At 37.3% G+C, this 21794-nt stretch overlaps 1 protein-coding gene and 1 long non-coding RNA gene across 5 annotated transcripts in view; one reads left to right on the top strand and one right to left on the bottom strand.

The window, feature by feature from the left end:
* Positions 1-306: 306 nt before the first annotated feature.
* Positions 307-21745, bottom strand: LOC100378616 (26S proteasome non-ATPase regulatory subunit 5-like). 2 transcript variants are annotated; one of them, XM_085492328.1, is made up of 8 exons: positions 21624-21745; positions 9281-9522; positions 7562-7706; positions 6405-6650; positions 5377-5629; positions 4282-4470; positions 2740-2849; positions 307-751 (listed from the first exon to the last, which is right to left on the bottom strand). In XM_085492328.1, exons 2-8 carry the CDS (start codon positions 9460-9462, stop codon positions 353-355), a joined length of 1524 nt encoding a protein of 507 aa, XP_085348454.1. In that variant the 5' UTR covers positions 9463-9522; positions 21624-21745; the 3' UTR covers positions 307-352. The 2 variants fall into 2 exon arrangements, with proteins under 2 accessions (XP_085348454.1, XP_077865343.1); XM_078009217.2 differs by lacking the exon at positions 21624-21745 and adding an exon at positions 17433-17589.
* The window catches only part of LOC144351940 (uncharacterized), a 27124-nt gene continuing 17607 nt past the window's right edge, over positions 12278-21794 (top strand). For 2 of the 3 annotated variants that reach the window (XR_014926891.1, XR_013420489.2), the window contains exon 1: positions 13836-14199. This is a non-coding gene — a long non-coding RNA (uncharacterized LOC144351940). Of the gene's footprint in view, positions 12467-13835; positions 14200-21794 lie in introns of those variants that run through there. The other variant, XR_013420490.2, reaches the window with a different exon arrangement.

Genomic DNA, 21794 nt, shown 5'->3' with positions numbered 1-21794 from the left:
TGAACAGTCATTAGTTTTGAGATTTGTGTGACCAACTATGTATTAAAAAATGTATTTTACAGAATATAAACCATGATCGATGTTCAGAAATTGGCACCTATCTGGTCAAGCACATTCATTCAATTAGTATCTCTAACCATACCATAGTCCAGACATCATACTTTTTGTATTTATTCAGAAAACTGAGATCTTGATGTACCAGTATTACCTTTGACTAACCCTAAAATAGTTTCTTCAAATGTACCGGTATGTCATTATCAACTCATTATCACTGCTATCTCAGACTAGAACAACATGGTCCCAACATGATTTTATATGTATTTATTAAATTCTTGATTATCGTCAATTTGATTCAGCCGTCACCTTCCATAGCTACCTCTGATTGGACCTTAACATAAAACGGCCCTTCTCGTAAATACTCCTTCAGTCGCAGCAAATATGGCCGTCCAAATATGTCCGCCGTCGTAGGAGATTCAACTAATACTTTTACAATGTCAAATTTCAATTCTTTGCCAAGTTTTTCACTTTCCGTGGAACGATCCAGAATGTACTCAGTAAATCCTGGGTAATCGTTCATCTGCCGCTGACCCCATGGTTGGTTTCCTATACTTTGTAAAACAAGAAAAGCGCCGCCACGAATTTCTCCAAACGGTTGATTACAAAGTCCAAACATTGTGTCCATAGGTTTTGAGGATATTTCAAGAAACCATCTTTCGGTCAGAGAGAGGATGTCTTCTGTCTGTTCTGCCTTCTGAGAAATGATACAAAACATAAAACAATCATAGTTTTACCAAAGACATATCGTTAGCTGACTTGACATCATCAGGCTAGAAAGGGATCGCAAAAACATTTCAGTGTGGCTTTTGACAGTATTGTTCAATTTAATTAGCATCACATTATGATTTTAGTGTAAACTGTGTAAATTCAAGTGTGACTTTTCAACACATTGGATAGTGCTATGTGTAATACACATATTCATTCCTGCCATTTCATGTGGAAATAAAACATTTCATTTTGTCATGTTAATATTTTGGTTAATTACATCCCCTTATTTTGAAAATAAAAAAAACAAGCCATGCATGGCACAGTCACCGTTAGTTATCAAACTTAAGATATATAATTTTGTTTATAGTAATATAGTTCAAACATAAACATGTCAGAGATATGGATCCAGAAGCTGATGCTTGATTATGGTGATTTTTTTTATCACTGAACTGATTGACATTCAGTCATCTTATATCTGAATGTCAAATGAGTACTTGCCCATATTGAGAGATATTGCTGTGGAACAGCATTAATTAAAACAAAATAGCCACCAGTCGTTCATTTTGAATATATCTGTATATCTACAACATGATGTAGAATGAATATATGAAAATTTAACATAATCAGTCAAATCATGTCAGAGATACGGCTCCAGAACCACACTCATTGGCCATTTTGAATCGGATCGTCAAACCAATAAATCTGTATATCTATGACATGATCTATGATGAATATAATAAATTCGTACATAATCAGTCAAAGCATGGCAGAGATACTAGTATGACACTATAACTGCATTCATTAAAACAAAATGGCTGCCAGTCGGCCATTTTAAATCCAATCTGAAAAACAAAATGATGTGCATCAAGGTCCCATAATGTCCAATGTATGCACCAAGTTTGAACAAGATCCATCAATAAATGCTTGATTTAGATGATTTTTCAGCACAAAACGGTCACCATTCGGCCATTTTGAATCAGGTAGTCTAACAAATATACTTGTATATCTATGACATGATCTATAATGAATATATAAAATTTGAACATAATCAGTCAAAGAATGGCAGAGATATGGCACTAGAACTGCATTCATTAAAACAAAATGGCCGCCAGTCGTCCATTTAAAATCGGATCTGAAAAATAAAATGACGTGCATCAAGGTCCTAGTGTATGCACCAAGTTTAAACAAAATCCATCCATAAATGCTTGATTTTGATGATTTTTTAGCACAAAAATGGCCACCATTCGGCCATCTTGAATCAGATCGTGAAACAAATTGATTAGCATATGTATAACATCATGTATGATGTATGCGTGAAGTTTGATTGTGATTGGTCCAGGCATTTCTAAAATACAGGCTGGATGCACGCACACACACGGAGGTCAAAACATAAGTCCCCGTTTTCAGACTGCATCCGAACAAGGACAAACAAAATTGGAATACTGAAATTAAAGAAAATTGCATAGTATTTTTAAAATAATGTTTGAACACAATCAATTTTGTGGTGAAAGATTTTTTACATTTTAAAGCATTTTTCTATACTTTCTTTGTTAATTTTGAACAAAGTGGACATATTTTCCCCTTTGGTTTAGTTAGCCAGTTGTCTATTACCGGTACTATGAAATACTTGGAATTTATTTTTGTTATTTTCACTGATGATTCAGTAAAAATAATATTCAGTGTATATACCTTAAATTCAACCCTTTGAAAAGCAGTGAAAATAAACTCTAGAAAAAAAAATTAATTGAAAATTAATTAACGCTAAAATATTTTACAGTATAACATAATGAATGCCAACATTTTTTTCTCCAAAATGCTGATGCTTTTTTCCCCCATTTTTCTGTAATGTCTTGGTTATTTTGTACCAAATCCACATGATTTTTCAATACCTACCTATCTACCTAAAAGTCCTGATATTGAAAGATGACTTTGGCATTGAAAGATTTAAATGGCCGTTGTATTCATTAAACATACCTTGACATGTAGCAAAGCAGCAATAGATTCCAGTGTTCGGATTCTCATCTCAGTTGGAGGCTGCTGTACAAGTGAGCCCATAACTCTCATACAATCTATCATGTTTTTACCTGCAACAAGTAAGCACAGCGTCCTCTAGTGTTATATATTGGAAACGCATATTGTGGAATTAACATAAATAAGTGAGCAGATGATGGCAGAATGTGGTAAATAAAATTTGAATTTAATACAAAGCAATAGCTATTAAAATGCACCTGAATTTTGCTTCTAGTTGTATAAAAAATTCATCAAAAGAATTCTGACTATTCTGATGAACTATGAATTCCCCACCCCACAGAGTCATATTTGATATGAAGAAGGGCACGTCTTGGTACAAGAATGTGTTCAACTCTGCCTCACACATAATCTTGCCATAAAGCCTTCCCCTCATCCAATGCACTGTGGAGGATTAATTACTGTTTAATTGTTCAAGACATGCACCAAAATATTTAAAGTGGGAGGGTTGTCACCTACGCATGCGCGGGAATTGAGTCCCAAGCGACGATAACAACAATGCTAAAAACGCAAAGGCTCATGGGTAAACGCTTGTTTGTAAACAATGACACGCTATGGCCATCTGACGCATGCGCAGGTGACGACTCCCCCACTTTAAGTGAACATTTCTGTCCGAACCATGTTATTTAAACAATAATGAAACTTTCTCTGTGCCAGCTCCAAATTCAATATGACACTGGGGGTATGCACTATTGCAGGGGCGGATACAGGGATTTTTTTTAATGGGGGGGAGGTCCAAACTTTAAAATCGCCAGACTAAGTTAATGATTTTTTTATATTATACAAAAACATATTGTATCCGCCACTGTATTGTCATTGTAAATCACCACCATAGAATTAAACAAATTCACTTAAATTAAATCTTTTTGTTGAAATAAATTTATTTGTGAATATTATCACCTCATCGTGTGATAATAAAGCCATGGTACAATAAATACTTCAATTGAGATAGTTGTGATTTATAACAATAATGTACACTATAGAGTCCTTTGTTTTATTTATAATACCATTGACTGTGGAAAAACTGAATATATGTGCAGTGGTAGGTCAAGAAATAAACAATGTGGTTAGAACATCATGGATGCTTGAGCAAACATGTGTCCATACACACATAGGTGAATTTCCAGATGAAAATTCAAGGATTTCTAAAACTTGAACAAATAATGGTAGATTTGTTGTTTAAACTACCGTAAAATCTGTATTAGAAGCTGCATCTCTAGTATAAGTCGCACCCATTCTTTTCGAAGAATTGAGACCCAAACATTCGCCATTTCTTGTATGTGTAGATGCACTAATAGAAGCCGCATCCCCTCTGTTGCATTGTACCATTTTAATACAAGCCGCTGTTTCTAATACAGATTTTACAGTATTTATATAAATGTGGGGAAACATTGAATGTTGATGAGTCACATTATAATACAGTATGTTGCATTTTAATAAGGCAATACACTGTATTATAATTAAAATTCTTGTAGTCTTTGTTCTCACCTTGTTTATGGAGTACAAGTTTCCCTGCAACTGTACTTCCCACAATTCCCACAGTATCTATGGCAACACCCTTCTGCGTGAGATCAGAGCTTGTTAGCAGAGTAAAGACGGTACGAACAAACAATGGATGTTTCTCAAACACTTCACTTGGTTCGTATCTCGCTATACTGCCGAAGAATTTTATCAATCCTGGAATGAAAAATCAACCGACTGAGCGAATAAAAAAATCACTTTTATTTCATAATTGTTTGTGCCAGGAAACATTTCTGAATATTGAAATCACTTCGGACTCTCCTGCTGTTTCCCAGAGCAGGCTGCATTTTGACACTGATGAGTAAACAATAAGCTTTGGGAAACCAATCGACAAGTGCCTGATACGAGGCTAACAAGCTAACCTGCGTACTGTCACTGTGAATGGCCTTGATCAAGATTGTTTCATCAAAGTTTGAGAAATTTACTGATACTTCTGAAAATATTAGTCATTGTTATACATGATCCAAAAAAATGGACCATGTTTTTATTTGATCAAAATTACAGATTGGGTTTGCACATGGAATGTCTGTAATATAGATTTAAAGTTTTGTCATAGACATGACATGGTGATATTACCGTTAAAGACATTTTTATTGAAAAAGGATGAACTAATGCTACGTATAAAATACTTACATGAAAGACATGGACACAAATTTCCCCTGGGGGAGTCATGTAATTTTGCAGCAACTGTGGTTTCAAAATTTGTGAGCGTAATTCTAATTTGACAAGATTGCAAAGATTTAGATAAAATAATAAAAAATTACATTGGATGTTTCCCAACTATCGTCCTACTTGTAACTCATTCTCTGCCAGTCATTGGGGGATGTTGATTGGTTGATAAAAATAGAACGCTGCTAATCTGAATACTGTAAGATTGGATGACAGTTATAGCATAACAGTAATAGGATAGCAACATATTACCTGATAGTTGCCATAGCAACAAATATACATAGACATTAAAATAAATTCAAATAGTTGATTAGCTGAAAGTCCAGACTACATTGTTGACTAACCAGTGGAATGAGAGTCAGGCGCATCTCTGAAGACAAGTATGGTTCATACCTGGCATAAGGAATCCAACCAATGGATCACTCTCTGCAGCCACCATGATGGATTCCACTTTACCCACAATGCCTTGTTGGTCCAGATACTGGAGGCCATGTTGGCAGCTGGCAATGGTAGACAACATTTCAATACAGTTCATTTGTATAAGTATATCATCTCTTTCTAGTTCTGATATCAACTGAGTGATAATTCCAGAGTTGCTACCGTACACGATGGCTTGCGGAGAAGTCAGAAATATATCTACTGCCACCTATAGAAATAATTATGCATCAAATTGAACATGAAATCAAGACAAACAAAAGTCATAACATCAAAACATTATGCAATAATCAGGTATTTTCACATTTAATAATGGCTATACATGCTGGATGGTGATAAATTTGTATAGAGTAAATGTATTTCAATGCAATACTTCTATCTGAAAGATTGACGTTTGACATTGTGCTGAAAAAAAATTTCAAATTCAAATTCAAATCATTTAATTTTCGTGACAGACTGTCAATGAAAGCTGTATAGGCTTTAAGTGGGACCTCACAGCGAATGGAAAAAAACCTATTGTTTAATCATTCGAATGAATGAGACAATTACATCCATAAGGAGTGCTGAACAGAACCATGACAATTGTTGTTCTCCTTATAGTAGAAATAGTATCATCAAATGTATACTGAGTATTCAAATGTACTGTCTATTGTGAAATGACTTAATACATGTAGTAAAAAATGTTTAATATGAAGATTGTTATATTAAACTTTCATTCCAAATTTATAAACTGTCATTTGCATTTCCTTACATTTTTTTGAAAAAAATCATCGCATGAGAGAAAACTAGAGACGCTGGAAAGTTATCTCCCACAATGCATTGCATATGTGAGCAGTAACATGCTCAGTAGTGCAAAATTTGAAGTTATCTCCCACAATGCATTGCATATATGAGCAGTAAGATGCTCAGTAGTGCAAAATTGGAATTCTGCCTGAATAATTTTAGAATGTATCAAATCAAAGTGATGTACTGAAATGCCACAATACCTCGTATACTCTGTATCTGATGACATCATCAATTTTCATCAATGACTTCATTTTGTCGAGTAGATTTCCTTGAAAGAGGAATTCTAATCCGGCTTGTGATTCTCCGAGACACTTCAGTACTCTGCCAGCTTCTTTACCCACACTGATTTCTTTGTCTGCTAGACACTGCACACACAAGTACAGTATGTCTAATGATGACTGCAACAGCTCTTGTCTACCCTTCTCAGTTGACGCACATCGGTAGACCTGAGGTCAATATGAGCAATTATAAAGATAATCACTTGGCTATGAAACCATCAGAGGTTATTAAATGACAATCACAATGGTATCACGTCAGCATATTCATAAATAATTGTGAAGTTGTGAAGCACAGTGAGACAAAATAAGTCGTTGAGACCACACAGTAAAATATTCGGCAAGTTGTTAAATACAAATTAGGTTCATAATTGCAGAAACACATTGTATACATGAAAATTAAAGCGGGGTAGTCGTCATCTGCGCACGCGCGGAAATTGAGTCCCAAGCGACAATAATAACACAAACTAAAAACGCAAAGGCTCATGGCTCATTGTTTGTAAACAATGACAATTTTCAATGGAATTGATTGAAATGTCACCAAATTGTGGTGGTTATCGCACAGTGTCTTGTTCGATATGAGACTCATAACAATGTACACAACACGTGTAAAATACATTGTTTACATGAAATTCGAACATGCATATGACATCGCTTGCTGACGCCATAATATAAAGCAGGGGATTCGTCACCTGCGCATGCGTCAGATGACCATAGCGTGTCACTGTTTACAAACAAGATAAGATAAAAGGTCAGAATTCTCCAAATATGTGACTTCATAAATACTGTACACGATGAGTTATAATAATAATACGGCTCAGCTAAGGCTAGGGCTATTGACTAACAATCCTTTGCTTAAAACAGGGGAGTCGTCACCTGCGCATGCATCAGATGGTCATAGCGTGTCATTGTTTACCAACATGCGTCTACCCATGAGCCTTTGCATTTTTAGTGCGTGTTGTTATCGTCGCTTGGGAACTCAATTCCCGTGCGTGGGCAGGTGACGACCCTCCCGCTTTAATACAACTCGCATTATGTGTGACATGTGACACGCAGAGACTGTAAAAATAAAGTTAGATTACCTGCAAGAGGCAGAGTTCTTTCATTTGAACAGATTCACTCTTTATACCGCTGTATATTTCATCTTTATACTGCGTTATCACAGAGCACGGATCGGAGGCTGCGAACAATCTCTTCAGAATTTCTTTACTCAATTCAGCTTCATCCCTAAAATTGATAGAATTCAGTGCAATCTGTAAGCCGTATGGACATGTTCGAAAGTACCGGCATTATTTATGTCTTACCTAACATAATAATATCATTCCAAATGCAAAAACAACTGTGTCTGATAATAATGATTTAATTTGTCAGTTTGATACGACTATGGATTGTACCAAAGGTACATTACTTGGGGTTTGCAACTACGGTGACATGATACCAAGATCCTGTTTCAATCTCGCTCTCGCATAAGCGTTCCGACTCAGAAAAATGCGAATGCGCATGCCCGAGGTAACTAGGATACTGGGATGTCCAGGTGGATCAAAATAGTTGATCACGATATGACAGATTAGGATAACTATATTTTCTGTACATTTTCATTGTATTACATTTTTTCATTATGAATGTGGCAATACATGTTCTGTTGTTTTATTACAAACCGTCTATGTCATGTCAGAAGGTCGTAGCATCAGTCTCGCTATCTACGAGATGAGACTTGAATGGGATCTTGGCATGATGTTACCATACAGTACTACGCATGTTGCAAAGCCCAAGTCATGTACCTCTGATTGTACTCATTCCATTTTGTGACCTCTGCTCAGCTGTACTTGAATGTTTGTCGAGTTGCACAAAACTTATATATGCTAACTGGGGTGCAATAAGCCCTGAGTACAGTCCTGTAGGTTGGCCTCCTTTCGCTGATCATTCGGCATAAACCGAGGATTCGATTCAAATTTAGAGGCATTCAGCTTTGTATAAAAAATAAGCAGGTTGATACGTCTAACTATTCTAAATACCGAAATTACATAAGATTTCCCACTAGGGTCGATCAAATCGACATTTTCCAACGTCAACCGAAAATATACGCCGCCATCTTGTTTTTGACGTATTTATTAACAAAACTTTGTTTCGTTGCGTAAAACTAGCTTTCGCCAACGTCTAGTACTGTAGGTTCGTTTTTCGACCACAAAAAAAGGTATTTGTGATCGCTAGATTGGTCGATTGATGTTTTAGCTGGTTACAATCATGAAAACTGCAGAAGGGTTCTCCGCAATAAATTTGTAGGCGGGTGTCGAATCCTCAGACTATGCGACTTTTCAGGACTGTTGGGGCCGAATGATCAGCGGAAGGAGGCCAACCTACAGGACTGTACTCAGGGCTAGGGTGCAATAGATCCTGGCTAGTTTTTAAGTGCACCCCCTCAGATTACAATTATGTTTTCCAGGTTTGTATTCATTAATAAATATGATTGGAATATACAATACATGTAAATACGAAACTGCAAAATATTCTAGTGTATTTCACCGAATTGAAATAGTAAATGGTAATTTAAGTCACATCAAGCACATATAGTAAAAACACCTAGCTTGTGTTTTTTTGAATTCTTTTTTTATTTATATGTGAGCGTAAAATTAGATGTATATTTCTATAATTTATAACAATCGGAATGACATAGGACCAAGATAATACTGCCACCGTGTGCAACATGACCAGGGGGAAATAGCCTACGAATAGGAACTATTACAGTCTCCACCGAGGAATCCAGAGTATAATAACACCACTTTTGCAGAGTCATGGCATACCTGTTTTTCTCCTGCATACACTGAAACAAGATTTGTAATGATAGGTTTGGCACAACGTCGTCTAAGTCCCTCGGGTGAAGAAGACCTAACGCTGTCCGCAGTTCTTCTAGTGTTGCTACCCTCTCACCAGGTGACGATGTTAACTTTCCTAGCAGACCGTTTATCGTAGTAACCGTGGCCATTTTGCGATGAACTCTTCCGCATCATAATTCCAGTCGACTGAGGGCGCTCTCGATATAGCGCTGAAAAGTGAATCAGAGTACTAGTATTTAGTATTAGGGGAAATTAGCTTCACAATAGAATGTACACATTCAAGGGTCACATCTGATGAATTATTTAACCATGGTTTGCTTTCTGGAAACGGTTTATGTACGGTTCGAACTTTATATGTATCACAGTCTCAGAAAGTTCAAGAGTTCAAGGGTCAATCAAAACACGGTTACTGGAACCATAGTCAAAAGTAGCAAATTACTTCGGTAACTATATGTTAAACACACAACGACTGTTATACAGCGCGCGACGACCACCACCTTTTAATAAATCAATAAATATTGATTCTCATGTACAAAACATGATTGACAAACAACCCACTTGGTTGAATCAGTGAGACAAAAAAAATTAGACCTCAAGAACAAACCACAAAACAATTTAGCATTTTGTTCAATTAGTTGTAATCCCGGAGTTGTAATTTCAACATTATCACAGTCATAATATCAAAACTTTCTCCTACAAAACTGGCCCTATATCCATATCCATTATATCAAATAAAAAAAAATATCAATAAATAATATGGGGTTTTAAACACGTGTCCCAATACAGTTAAGCAAATGATTGTTAGTCAATAGCCCTAACCCTAGCCGAGCCGTATTATTATTATAACTTATCATGTCTGTATTTGGAGAGATCTGACTTTTTACCTTATCTTATTTTAACTTGTAACAATAATCCAATATTTCGAGTCACCAACCTCTTTTTAAAGATTGAGATGTGTAATGTAATTGACCATATGATTATAATCTGTAAACTATTAATAATAAAAAAAGGATTTGTGTTTTTCTTTTCTTTCTGAAAACATATACAGATAGTGGATTCGTGTATGTTGTCTGGTATTCCAAGTATTGAAACGATGTGTATTGAATGTGTTTTGATGTAGTACACGCGAAATAATAAGAGGATCACTGGGCTATATATTGTCGTACAATAGTTTTAGGAATACTGAAGTTTATCATAAAAAACACATTAAAGTTGTATTCCCAGTCTGTCCAAACTGTAGAATATCTTTCACTGACCTCCGCAAACAACATGATAAGAGCAGTTCAGACGTCTTGTAGAACACGTTGAAATAACAGAATGGAATTTTAAATTAGCGGATTTGACTCTTGGCATGGATTAACTGAATCTTAATTTAGCTAACGTGTTGACAATATCATTGTGAGAATATACTTTCTGTTAAATTAGCTGCATCTTGAATTATAAAATTATAGCTAAAGTAACATGCTAGCTAAAAGTACAGGTCAATTTTAGTGTTCCAATATTTCAGAATTTGTTACCAAAATAATTGATTTATCATTGTGATCACATAGTCAGAGGTGGAAAATGTTCTGCATACAGTGGCAATGCGATTTTAGAGAGAGTGAATAATTTAAATATCAAAATGAAAGAACTGTGCCCATTCTCTTGTATGAAGGTTTTATTTATTTCCGCAAATACATAGTTTCCACTTATGTTGTCAAGCAACAAACAAATAATTAAACTTGAATATTAACTGAGAATAAATACAGTGCCTGAAAACCCACTGATCATGAAGCTTATATACTGGGTATTCAACTAGAAAATGCTGGAATACAAAACTGTGTACCCAGCAATAAAAATGTTCTAAATATAAGAAATATGAAACATGTTTGGAAAGAGGCAAAATCTGAAGGCAGAAATTGTCTAGTTAAAACAATATTCGAAAATTTAAAAATTAAGTTCCAATGAAATATTACAGAAGCGTTAAATAGTGACAACTTGACAAGGGAGCAAATCACAAAAATAGACAAAAACAGATTTCTCATTCGAAAAATCCATAGACATAATTTAAAACTTCGTTGACCAAATTACAATACGAATTGAAAGGGACAGATTTAACAATGTTGACAAGAGAACGTCCTATAACTCCCAAATTATTTCAACGGAAGTATCACACTTAGTAATATATTTATTTTATTTTATTGTATTCTAGACCGGAAGATGTTGGTTCGAATGTTGAGTTGAACGACCCATTTCGAAGGTTCGAGGCTACCTGGCAGGCGTTGATATAGTATAAAACACCACTTGATCCCCGAAACTATTGAATTGTATTGGTTATCATACGTGTTCTTAGTGAACCATATATCGGTCAGATGATTGTATAAATATATGCCCTGAGGAATAATGTTTTCAAAGTTTAGTTGGCACGACGGTTTGTCCTGAACTTTGCCATATAGCAGAGAACTATCTGAAACAGAAAATTTATATGCGCTGAGTTCCCCTTTTCTATTTAAAACCATTTTAGTTGGAATATGCCGATTACCGATGACTGTTATGTGTCATGAATACTATTTATGGTGTGCCTGGAATAGGAGTCAAATTTAAGGAGCTGCTAGATTTTTCCCGCCTTGAGTGCAATTTATTTTTAATAGGTTATAGGATTATTCACAAGTCATTGAATTTGATTGTCCTTCCGAGTTTTAAATATCACTTTCCGATAGGAAATCATGGGTATCTATAACAACGGTAAATGGAAGTTATTGGCGTAAGATCCGCCAAACACGTGACATTTATCATGATTACTCGATTTACATATCCGACGTCTGGGAAGGTTAGCATTGTAATAATGTCAAAAAGGTTTGTCGTACCATTATCGAAATCACACAAATTGTGAAATTGCTCAGATTATTTAAATATTTCTATTTCAGATAGTCACCCCCTCTCTCGTCTCATTTTACATTTCACGTGGTGCCTCCCGTTTGACGTCATGGAAAATTTTCACTTCACCACGTGGGACAGCAAAATGGCATACACCCAAGAAGAAATAACGGCAACATCTCCTTTTTATTACTAGACGACTGCTTTTTAGTCACGCTATGTGTGAAGTACTGGTTTGTTAATTAGATGGTTCCAAACAACATTGGTGAATATGCGTGAAAAATGTGACTCACGTTGGTAAGTGATGGTGTGCCTTGTTTTACCACAAAATTAATGCGGATATATAGTAATCTCAAATATTTAATTTAGTTCTTGTCTTAGAGCTGTCCAAAGTACGCCTATTTATCCTGGTATATATTATAAATCCACAACACTTTAGACTATAACGTTTCACTGCCTGTAACGGCCATCGATATGTAAACCACAGACTAAGTCAGGTTCGCCAATCTGTGACGAACAAGTAGGTTCATTAGCTGAAGAGAAAATAACGATTTCACCAAATTCACGAACTCAAATCGTTTGATTAAAGAACGTTAAAATATTACATTGTACTTAGATGGACCCGGTGATGTGGGTGAACGAATCTGTCGATCGGAATACCATGTATGATGCGATACAAACCTCGTGTAGCGCTCGCTTCCAGGTTTCAAAATGGCGGACACAAATTACGACCAATTTCGCAAGCTGTTTTATGCGTCTAAAATTGTCTGTCCTATATCATTTGGGTATCATATCACAACATTTTTAAATTTGCGTTTGAATTTTAAAAAAAACACAGTTTTGCAGGAATTCAGAAGAGCTCTATGAGTATGTCGACCCAGGGAGAGAGAAATGTCGACTGTGTGATACTATTGTGAACAAATACTCAACATATTCATCAACATTTCCAAAATCATGACCCAGTTACAGCTGGTATCAACGAATTGTTGTTGTTAAAGAGACGGTCTGGGCGCACACAACAACTAGACTTATAGCCAATAATCTGAAGTTGTTGATTGCACTACCTAAATCAGAAATTTCATCCAACATGCTTTGCTGCGGACATCACGCCAACAGAGTAACCCTGAACAATCTAGTACAATTTTTTATTATCAGGTAAACCAAAATGTCATGCAGAACAGTTTTCAAAATTGTCCTGAAATTAAATTTTATATATTTTTTGCCTATGTCGCCAACATAAAACCATTGAGGAGGTACCATGATGAACACAGAAAACACAAGGAAACAAGATCGTTAAAAAAATTGTCAATTATTTTCGGTTTCGGTCTGTTGACACATTTTCGATTCCAGCGGATATGTGTGATCGATCGCGCGACAGGGTGATTTAGTCGCCACGCCAACTTCCGTATGGTTTATTACACTACATACGGATAACAACTCTCCCGCAAAAATACCAGAATTCAATTTAAAACTGGTTTCACGCGGCACTCATGAAACATCGCTAGTTTTAGTAGTAGACGAAACAAGTATGTGACCAAACATTGTGAATACTGTGAATTGGCGGGAAATGTATATGAACAACACGGTCGTCCGCCCTCAACCAATGGTCTGGGTATAAAATGTTCTACCTTTCAATTGGCCACACTCATTTGCCTCTATAGGTGGGTGACTCAATGACAATCCATCTTGGGGCAAAGACGATTGTTACACGTGGCAATGTCTAAGCTCGCGAAATATATATTTCGTGGAAGAAACTGGGGTTTTCGTTTGATCGAAGCCGACACGTCTACCACCAAACCTCGAAGGCATTGTTGTCAACAACTTAATACATTTTTTTGGAGAATGGTCGCTTTTGGCCTGTACAGCCCTCTACGTGGTGTGCAACGTCTAATCATCTGTTCACTATGTAACCCCGGTCTTCAAAAGCGCGGATAACGAAATCGTCCTAAACTTTTGGCGGCGGCGGTCCGAAAATGTCTGATTACGACTTATATACTTAGATTCTCCGAATGACAAAATTGGATTGTACAGTAAGTGATTTTATTGTTGTACTGTTATATTTGTGAATTCAGTGGTGGTAGTCTGTGACGGCAGCTCCGTCCATGTATGAATATAGCCAACAGGAAAATTCCGATTGTTTGTCATGTATGTTTAAAATTCGGATTATTATTACAAATTCGTGTTTAAGAAAAACAGATCCCCATAGCTGTATCGCACGGTATTGCCCGGTGGTTATTGCATCGGCCGCACAGACATGGTGAGGCACATCGCCACTCCCCTACCACGCCAATAACGCAGAACTTTTGTGTTATTTGCTAAAAATTTAGCGTGTACTTTGTCATAGTGGGTAGATTTCACTGAAATTACAAAATATAGTCTTCCGGAATCTACGATGTCTCGTCGGGCTCCAATTCACCCATTATGAGGCCTCTGGTAAGACATGCGTTTACGCGGCAAAGTGGGGACTAAGTGGGGGAAAAACACGAGTGCCAGGCGGTTACGTAAACCGGTATATTCCCACGTATTGTTTACAGTAATCGCCACTGTCCATCTGAGAATATATACCGAAGAAAGCCACCTGTAGAAATGATTAATGTCCAATCGCTGAATTTTGATCCAACGAAAAACCGAACACCGATCACTGCCCCATAACTTATCAATATGGCAATAAGACTCTCGTCTGCATCAGAGCACAGTCCCTCTATCATAGAGGGACTGTGATCAGAGATAATACTATTATTCACTGGAGATGTGTATACATTTAGTACTCAGTCAATGATTGTTGAATGTATCAACGCAGAGATACAGGAATTGTCTTATGTTCGATATATCTTCTCTATAAAACGTGATTCATGTGAATCTGAAAGATCTATAATTGTAAATTGAATAATTCTTCGATAGTCCAGTGTGAACAAGTATTCAACAAGCGTATTTGAGCGATTAATGGTGCTTGGTGGGACGGCGCTAAAGAGCGTTTTTAACCCTTGGTTAAATGTAGAGCTGTCTCAGGGGGCATCATTCCCTTTAACGGCCTATGTAATTTACTCGATAATAACGAGCAAATATATTTCTAACGATTTTTAAATTCCTTTTGAGAACAAAAAATACACATGAATTACATAGGCACACGATACTTGGGGTGATACAAAACATCACACTATTTCTACCTATTACCTAATTATGTTCAATAATACCGTTATTAAGACCATAGACCTTAGACACGGGAATAAATGCAAAAACTGTCTGGGCGTCTTCACATTGGCAGACACGTGTATATGGCGTGATCTAATCACCTCAGTCAACAGCCAATAGCAATGATGTAATACATAATTAATATACATGACCTACTCGCATCTGCCAGTTGAACAGACAGACATCGGATGTGTGCGAGAAAAAATGGCCCATTTCACCACACGTGGTAGCTCGAGAAAAATCTGCAGAAACTCGTCTCTATTTCGTCATGTTCGAGCCACGCATGAACTATTAAGAAGGGTCTGGACTACAGAAGCGTGAATTAACAAGTATTCCTTGCGAACGATAAAAATACTCTGAGCCACTATTCGTTCACTGACTCAAAAGAAACGAATTCATTCCATATTTTGGGCTGAGATTATCCGAAAATACCTGATTATGACGAAGATTGGCACCGAGTCATTTACACCACGATGTCTGATCGGATTATGGGCCTGAACTGTCCAATAAGTGATTTTCCGTCTTAGTCATTTGAAGCTGTTGTCCATTTTAGCAGGTAGCCTATCATGGCAGTTTCATTCTCACTACCCTAACATGTGCTTTGGGTTTGTGAGCAACAGCATGGTTATATTCAAATGACAAACGAATGTCTGCCCATCCCGCCGAACAAAAATCCCCTTCTTCTATAACATCACACTGTATTCGTCAAGAGAAAAAATAACCGCAATGGAAATTCCAAAATTCATAGCGTATTTTCACCTCCTGATCGCGCCCACATGAACATTGGCGGCGGCACCGGGAGTGGTTGTGGGTGGGTGTGAGGGTGTGCGCCCCGCCTCTGATGAACAGCTGCTTTATTTGCGAGTTTTATTTTACCCCACTGTTGATGGTTAAATACATGTCCTTTTGACCTAAAAAAAATCAATTCACGAAATATTCTTGGCCACTTGTATCCATGTACTACCGCTATAGGGAGTCTCAGTAAAATATAGTTGTAGAATCTGAGAGTTTTTATCCGATCTCGAGTATTCTTTTAATTCATCGCGAAGTAGCAATGGCGGGTGTTGTGGAGTGCCCTGTGATGTTTTATCTGCTGCTCGATTGATCCCGTGGTTGTGTTCACAGTCAGCTTTTGAGGAGTATCACACTTAGCCGTATAAACGTGTAATCCGGCAGCCCAGCGCATTGACGTAATACGGTAATTGGGACCACTGGCTGTATATCGATGCAAACACGGCGTTTCGGGGTCATACAGCGATTGTAAGTATACACAAAACTGCCAACCAGACTTTTGCAAACATAGAAGTAATATACCCGGTATATATGAAGATTGGCGTGTTGATACATGTTAGTAAGTATGGTTAGCAACAATGAGACATTCTACAAACAAACAGTGTTACTTGATTCATATTAGAAAACACAGTTCCTGTTTCTGTACCAGTATGCTTTGAAGAATAATGTGTATTATCAATTCGGTCCAGTTGCAAAATAATTTACGGAATATAATATGCCAGAGAACCATACAAATGTAGGACATGTTGAACAATGATTCATGGCGATTGAAGCGGACGATAAAGATTTAATTGTTCGATTCCACGAATTTAACCGCTTAACGGTTCCCCGATAACACCCGGAACAATGTATTGTTCAAATTAATTATCGGTGTCTCTTTCGATTTCTACCTACAACTCGCACGAAAACAGGACTATGATATTGAAATAATAAATATCGCAAAGTTTTAATCGACGTCTTTGAGAAAACGTGTTTTTTTACATGTATTGACTTAAAGATACCTATAGGGGAATGCGTCAATCCTCTGGACTACACAGATAAATATATTGGTTTTAACTCATTTGTAAAATCTGACTCAACAAATTTTACCGCCTCATTTCGGCGGGGCATCCATTTGAACAGAATGCGTGTAATTTGGAATTTAATAAAAGTTTATTACCTAAATTCGGATTTGTTTAATGTTGGAACTAGTTTTGTTAACATTTGTTCATCTGAACTCGCATCACATACTTTCAAAAATGGCGAAAATTGAAAAACAAAACAATATACATGTACTCACTTTTTGTAATGTAATCCCAAAGACGCATCGAACGTCATTAACAAAACGTTGAATAGCCCGTCAGACTAACCTAACTTTCTGAATGTCCAGTTTAGTCCGCTCTAAATTTAGTGACGACAGCCAAAAGTTCTAGTACTTTAAATATTCCTACAAGGAAATCCCAGCATGCCTTGCAGTCAGGTATGCTGGGGTTAATGTACAAAATACCGGAAGTTGCATTGCAGATGCCGCCACGGTTCGCCATTAACTGTTCATATAACTCACCAAGTTATCGCGAGCATCTGTACACACTATTCCCTACTTGAATGAGTATTTGTTGTTTGAACAAAAATGATGCTGCCTGCATGCCATTGTGTAAAAAAAAATAGTGCAGCCTATATAACCACTGCCGAGTAAATTATTACATTACTAATATTATTACTACATTGTATTACGACATATACGCGCTAGTTACACTTAAAGTGCGGGAGTCGTCACCTGCGCATGCGTCATATGGTCATACCGTGTCATTGCGTTTAGTCGTCACAGGAAGCGCTGTTCCAGCACAGAGCTGTGTCATATGACGCCTTACTAGCCGATTTTGGCTAAAATAGCGCTCCGCCGCCTCTTCACACTAGTGTTTATACACGGAACTTGATACTTCTTTTTTCAATTTAAGTTGCTTTTTAATCGCGTATTTTAGTGAAATATTGTTTAGTGAGTGAAATATTAATGTCATAAATAATTCAATATTGGAAATAACAGAAACTAACACACGATAATCAAATTTGTGTTTGAAGTTCGAAAGTACTTGCGTAATTTCCGGTTTCAACGAGTTCGAAAATAGAACGTCATTGAAGGCGATAAAATCACGAGTAGAACTCCTTCCGAACTAGACACTAGCAGCGTAAACTTATTGCAAATTTGCGCAATTTGGGCCCAGTTTGTTCTTACAAATTTTCTAAGTTTCATTTATCATTATTTAGTAAACAGGTCTCTGAAACGATTTAATATATCCGTAAAATACGTGACAATCGACGATTGACTTCAAAACGTTCGAAATTTCGAGCAAACTCCCGGCACACCTTGCGCGATATGCGTCAGATCGGTGTAGAAGACGCCGACCTGCAGCGTCAATGATATATTGAAGATAATATTTGGTAATCGTAGTCCTAAATAACTATTAAAAATAGCTAGACGTTTCGAGCAATGGCTCTTTATCGATAGCATAGAAGCAAGTGTGATAACGTACAGGTAGAACATAGGAACGTAAGAACGCGCATGAACTATAAGTTAGAATCACAAAAAATTCCACAATAGAACAAATAACGCGCCTTAGGTAGTGAGCTCAACAAATGAGTTGAACTGTTTGTTAATACCATGGGGTTCTTTAGTTCCAAGGCGGAATATAGTTTCCTCCTCGACACGCCTGAGCTGATTTTCGTTGCCATTGACAACACATACACCAGAAATAGACATATCTGTAATATTATGTCCACTAGAATTAAAATGAAGTGAAACCGGATAATAACGATTTTTCTGTCTAGTTTGCCGTAGATGCTCAGCAAACCGATCACCCAGTCGACGAACTGTAGAACCAATATAAAGTTTCCCGCATCTAATACATGAAATGCAATATACAACATTCATAGTGATACAACTGAACGGATATTTGACCTCAACATCTCCCTTGGGACCAAATATACGATTAGTGTCTGTAATAAAAGGACAAGTATTACACCTAGGACGATTACACGGGACAGAACCATATTTCTCAGGGTCTCCCCTTTCACCCGTATGTACCAATAACCTCCTTAAATTAGTGTCACGGCGCCAGGCAGTAGTAGGCATTTGTTGAAACGTAGAACTTGTCTCCTCACTGGTCTGTAAAATGTGAAAATGTTTGTACATGATGTTTTTAATCCTGACATTTAAAGGATGGTACGTAAGTGCCAAAATTACACGATCCTGATTGTCACGGGAAACCGTAGAACCAATACAATCAGTTCTTGACATTGACACAACCTTGGCCAATGCTTTCCCAGTGACATTACGAGGATAACCCCGTTTTCTGAAATAATCACATAAAATCCTCGCCTGGTTACGGAAATCAGTATCATCGCTGCAAATACGACGTACCCGGAGTAACTGCGAGTAAGGTATGGAGTCCTTCATTCTAGTAGGATGTGATGATTCATACTGTAAATAACAATGTGAATCAGTAGGTTTAGTGTAGATAGATGTAGAAATGCGATCACCATCTACCTTAGTAGAAATATCGAGAAATGGTAGTGTTATTTCTGATATCTCATGTGTGTATTGTATGGCGGGATTAAAGTTCTTCACAAAGTCAATGAACTGTAATAACTCATCCCGACTGCCAGACATGGCACCAAATCCATCATCAATGTACCTGACATAAAATTCAGGTTTAGTGCCTTGAAAGGACGAAAAAATTAACTCCTCTTGATATGACATGAATAAACATGCATAGCTCGGACCAAAACAACTGCCCATAGCCACACCTCGTTTCTGTATATAATGTTTACCATTAAAAGAAAAGCAATTCCCGTTCAAAACTAATTCCGCTAAGCGCACCAACACAAACGTAGGAGGATCCTTAACTGTCCTTTTATTCAGAAAATGCTGTAAAGCCAACAGTCCATCAGTGTGCGGGATAGATGTATAAAGGGATTTTACATCCATAGAAAACAAAAATCTGGGTATATCCGGTGTGAAACGAAATAACTCTAGTTTCCTAAGTGCATCATTAGTATCCTGAACATACGTAGGCTGTGACGCAACAATAGGTCTCAACATTGAATCCAAGTATCGAGCTATGTGCTCAGTCGGACAATTACATGCTGAGACAATGGGTCTACCAGGGTTGTTTACCTTGTGAATCTTAGGTAATAGATAAAAGACTGATGTCCGTGGTCTGCGCACTATAAGATTTTTGGCCTCTATCGGCAAATCACCTTTAGCAATATAGCCATTAACCACATCACCTATTTCCCGTTGTATTTCATTTGTGAGATCCACATCAAGTGCCCGGTAGGAGTCTGTATCCGATAACTGCCTCTCTGCCTCAACCAGATACAAATCTCTACGCCAAACCACCACTGCTCCACCCTTGTCAGCTGGCTTAATAACAATCTCATCACGTCGTGACTTAAGAGAATTAAGAGCGTCACGTTCCTGACGAGTTATATTGCTATTTTGCCATTTCTGATTATTAAACTTAATAGTATGTATTTCTCGTCTACACACACTTATATAATGATCCAGAGTATCATTACGACCAGGTGGTGGTGTCCAATAGGACACAGATGGTGGTGCTCCAAATAAACGAGCGTTGTGAATAGTATCCATGTCCTGGCTAGCTTCATCGCGATCGCGATCAGCGTCCTGCGCATGGTACTCCTTCAGTCTAAGTCGGCGCATTGTCAGCGTCAATGGTGTCATTGTTTACAAACAAGCGTCAACCCATGAGCCTTTGCGTTTTTAGCGTGTGTTGTTATCGTCGCTTGGAACTCAATTCCCGCGCGTATGCAGGTGACGACCCTCCCGCTTTAAAATTTGGTCGTATCTGTAAATTTTCTAAGTATGACGTACGCTGGAATGGTCATTTCCTAAGTACAATTAATAAAATTAAAACAAAATAAATTAAATGAGATTAATGATGCTAGAAAAAAAGGAAATAATAAAAATATTCCATATTTATTCTAGATTTTAACTTATTCGGAATGCTTTTCTTTAATAGCGGGTGTACTGGCTTATTGTGTATTTTATTGAATAAATATTGCCAGACTACGGATTAAGAAAGAAGCCCGAGATCAAAGGGTCACACGGAACAAAGAAGCGATACATTACACAGACCGTATACGTTCCGTCAAATTATTATTGTTCGTGCACTCAAATTATTAAATAGCCGCAAATGCCTTTATTAGCAGGTCTCCAAATTACTCGCGTCATGTCGTGTTAGAATTATAGGATGCATGTGACACGAGATTCTGAAAATTGCGATGAAGACAATTAGATATATGTGCGTTGACAGCTGTCGAGGCAATAAATAAACGTTGAACGCTCTGAGTAATTGTATAGGCCCGAGACTTTGGTGTAAACGCGGAGCTCCGTAGTTTGAGGCAAGTCTACCAATAGATGCTGAAAATATTACTTTTCTACCAAAATTAATTGAGTAAATTGTTTTACCTGGCTAAGGAGAAATACTCGTGATCGCATTCCCAGCGGTCTTGTATGCGTGTTGCACTGTAATTATTTCTCCGCATTGTAAATGGTGAGGTAATATTGCACAAGTCCTCTGTTTGGTGAGCGCTGTACCGGCCCCGATATGCATGTCAGTACATGAATTAGCGCCCACGC

This window comes from Saccoglossus kowalevskii, chromosome 17 (assembly GCF_978046115.1).
Source record: "Saccoglossus kowalevskii chromosome 17, keSacKowa6.1, whole genome shotgun sequence".
Taxonomy (NCBI): domain Eukaryota; kingdom Metazoa; phylum Hemichordata; class Enteropneusta; family Harrimaniidae; genus Saccoglossus; species Saccoglossus kowalevskii.
This window is presented reverse-complemented; position numbering and strand designations above follow the sequence as displayed.

Excerpts from the sequence above, each read along its gene's own strand:
- LOC100378616 (XM_085492328.1), bottom strand. The coding sequence starts at position 9,462 with ATGGCCACGGTTACTACGATAAACGGTCTGCTAGGAAAGTTAACATCG. Across the intron at positions 2,850-4,281 it reads ACTTGTACTCCATAAACAAG|GTAAAAACATGATAGATTGT; the intron begins GTGAGAACAAAG and ends TACTTGTTGCAG. Across the intron at positions 752-2,739 it reads CTGCTTTGCTACATGTCAAG|AAGGCAGAACAGACAGAAGA; the intron begins GTATGTTTAATG and ends ATCATTTCTCAG.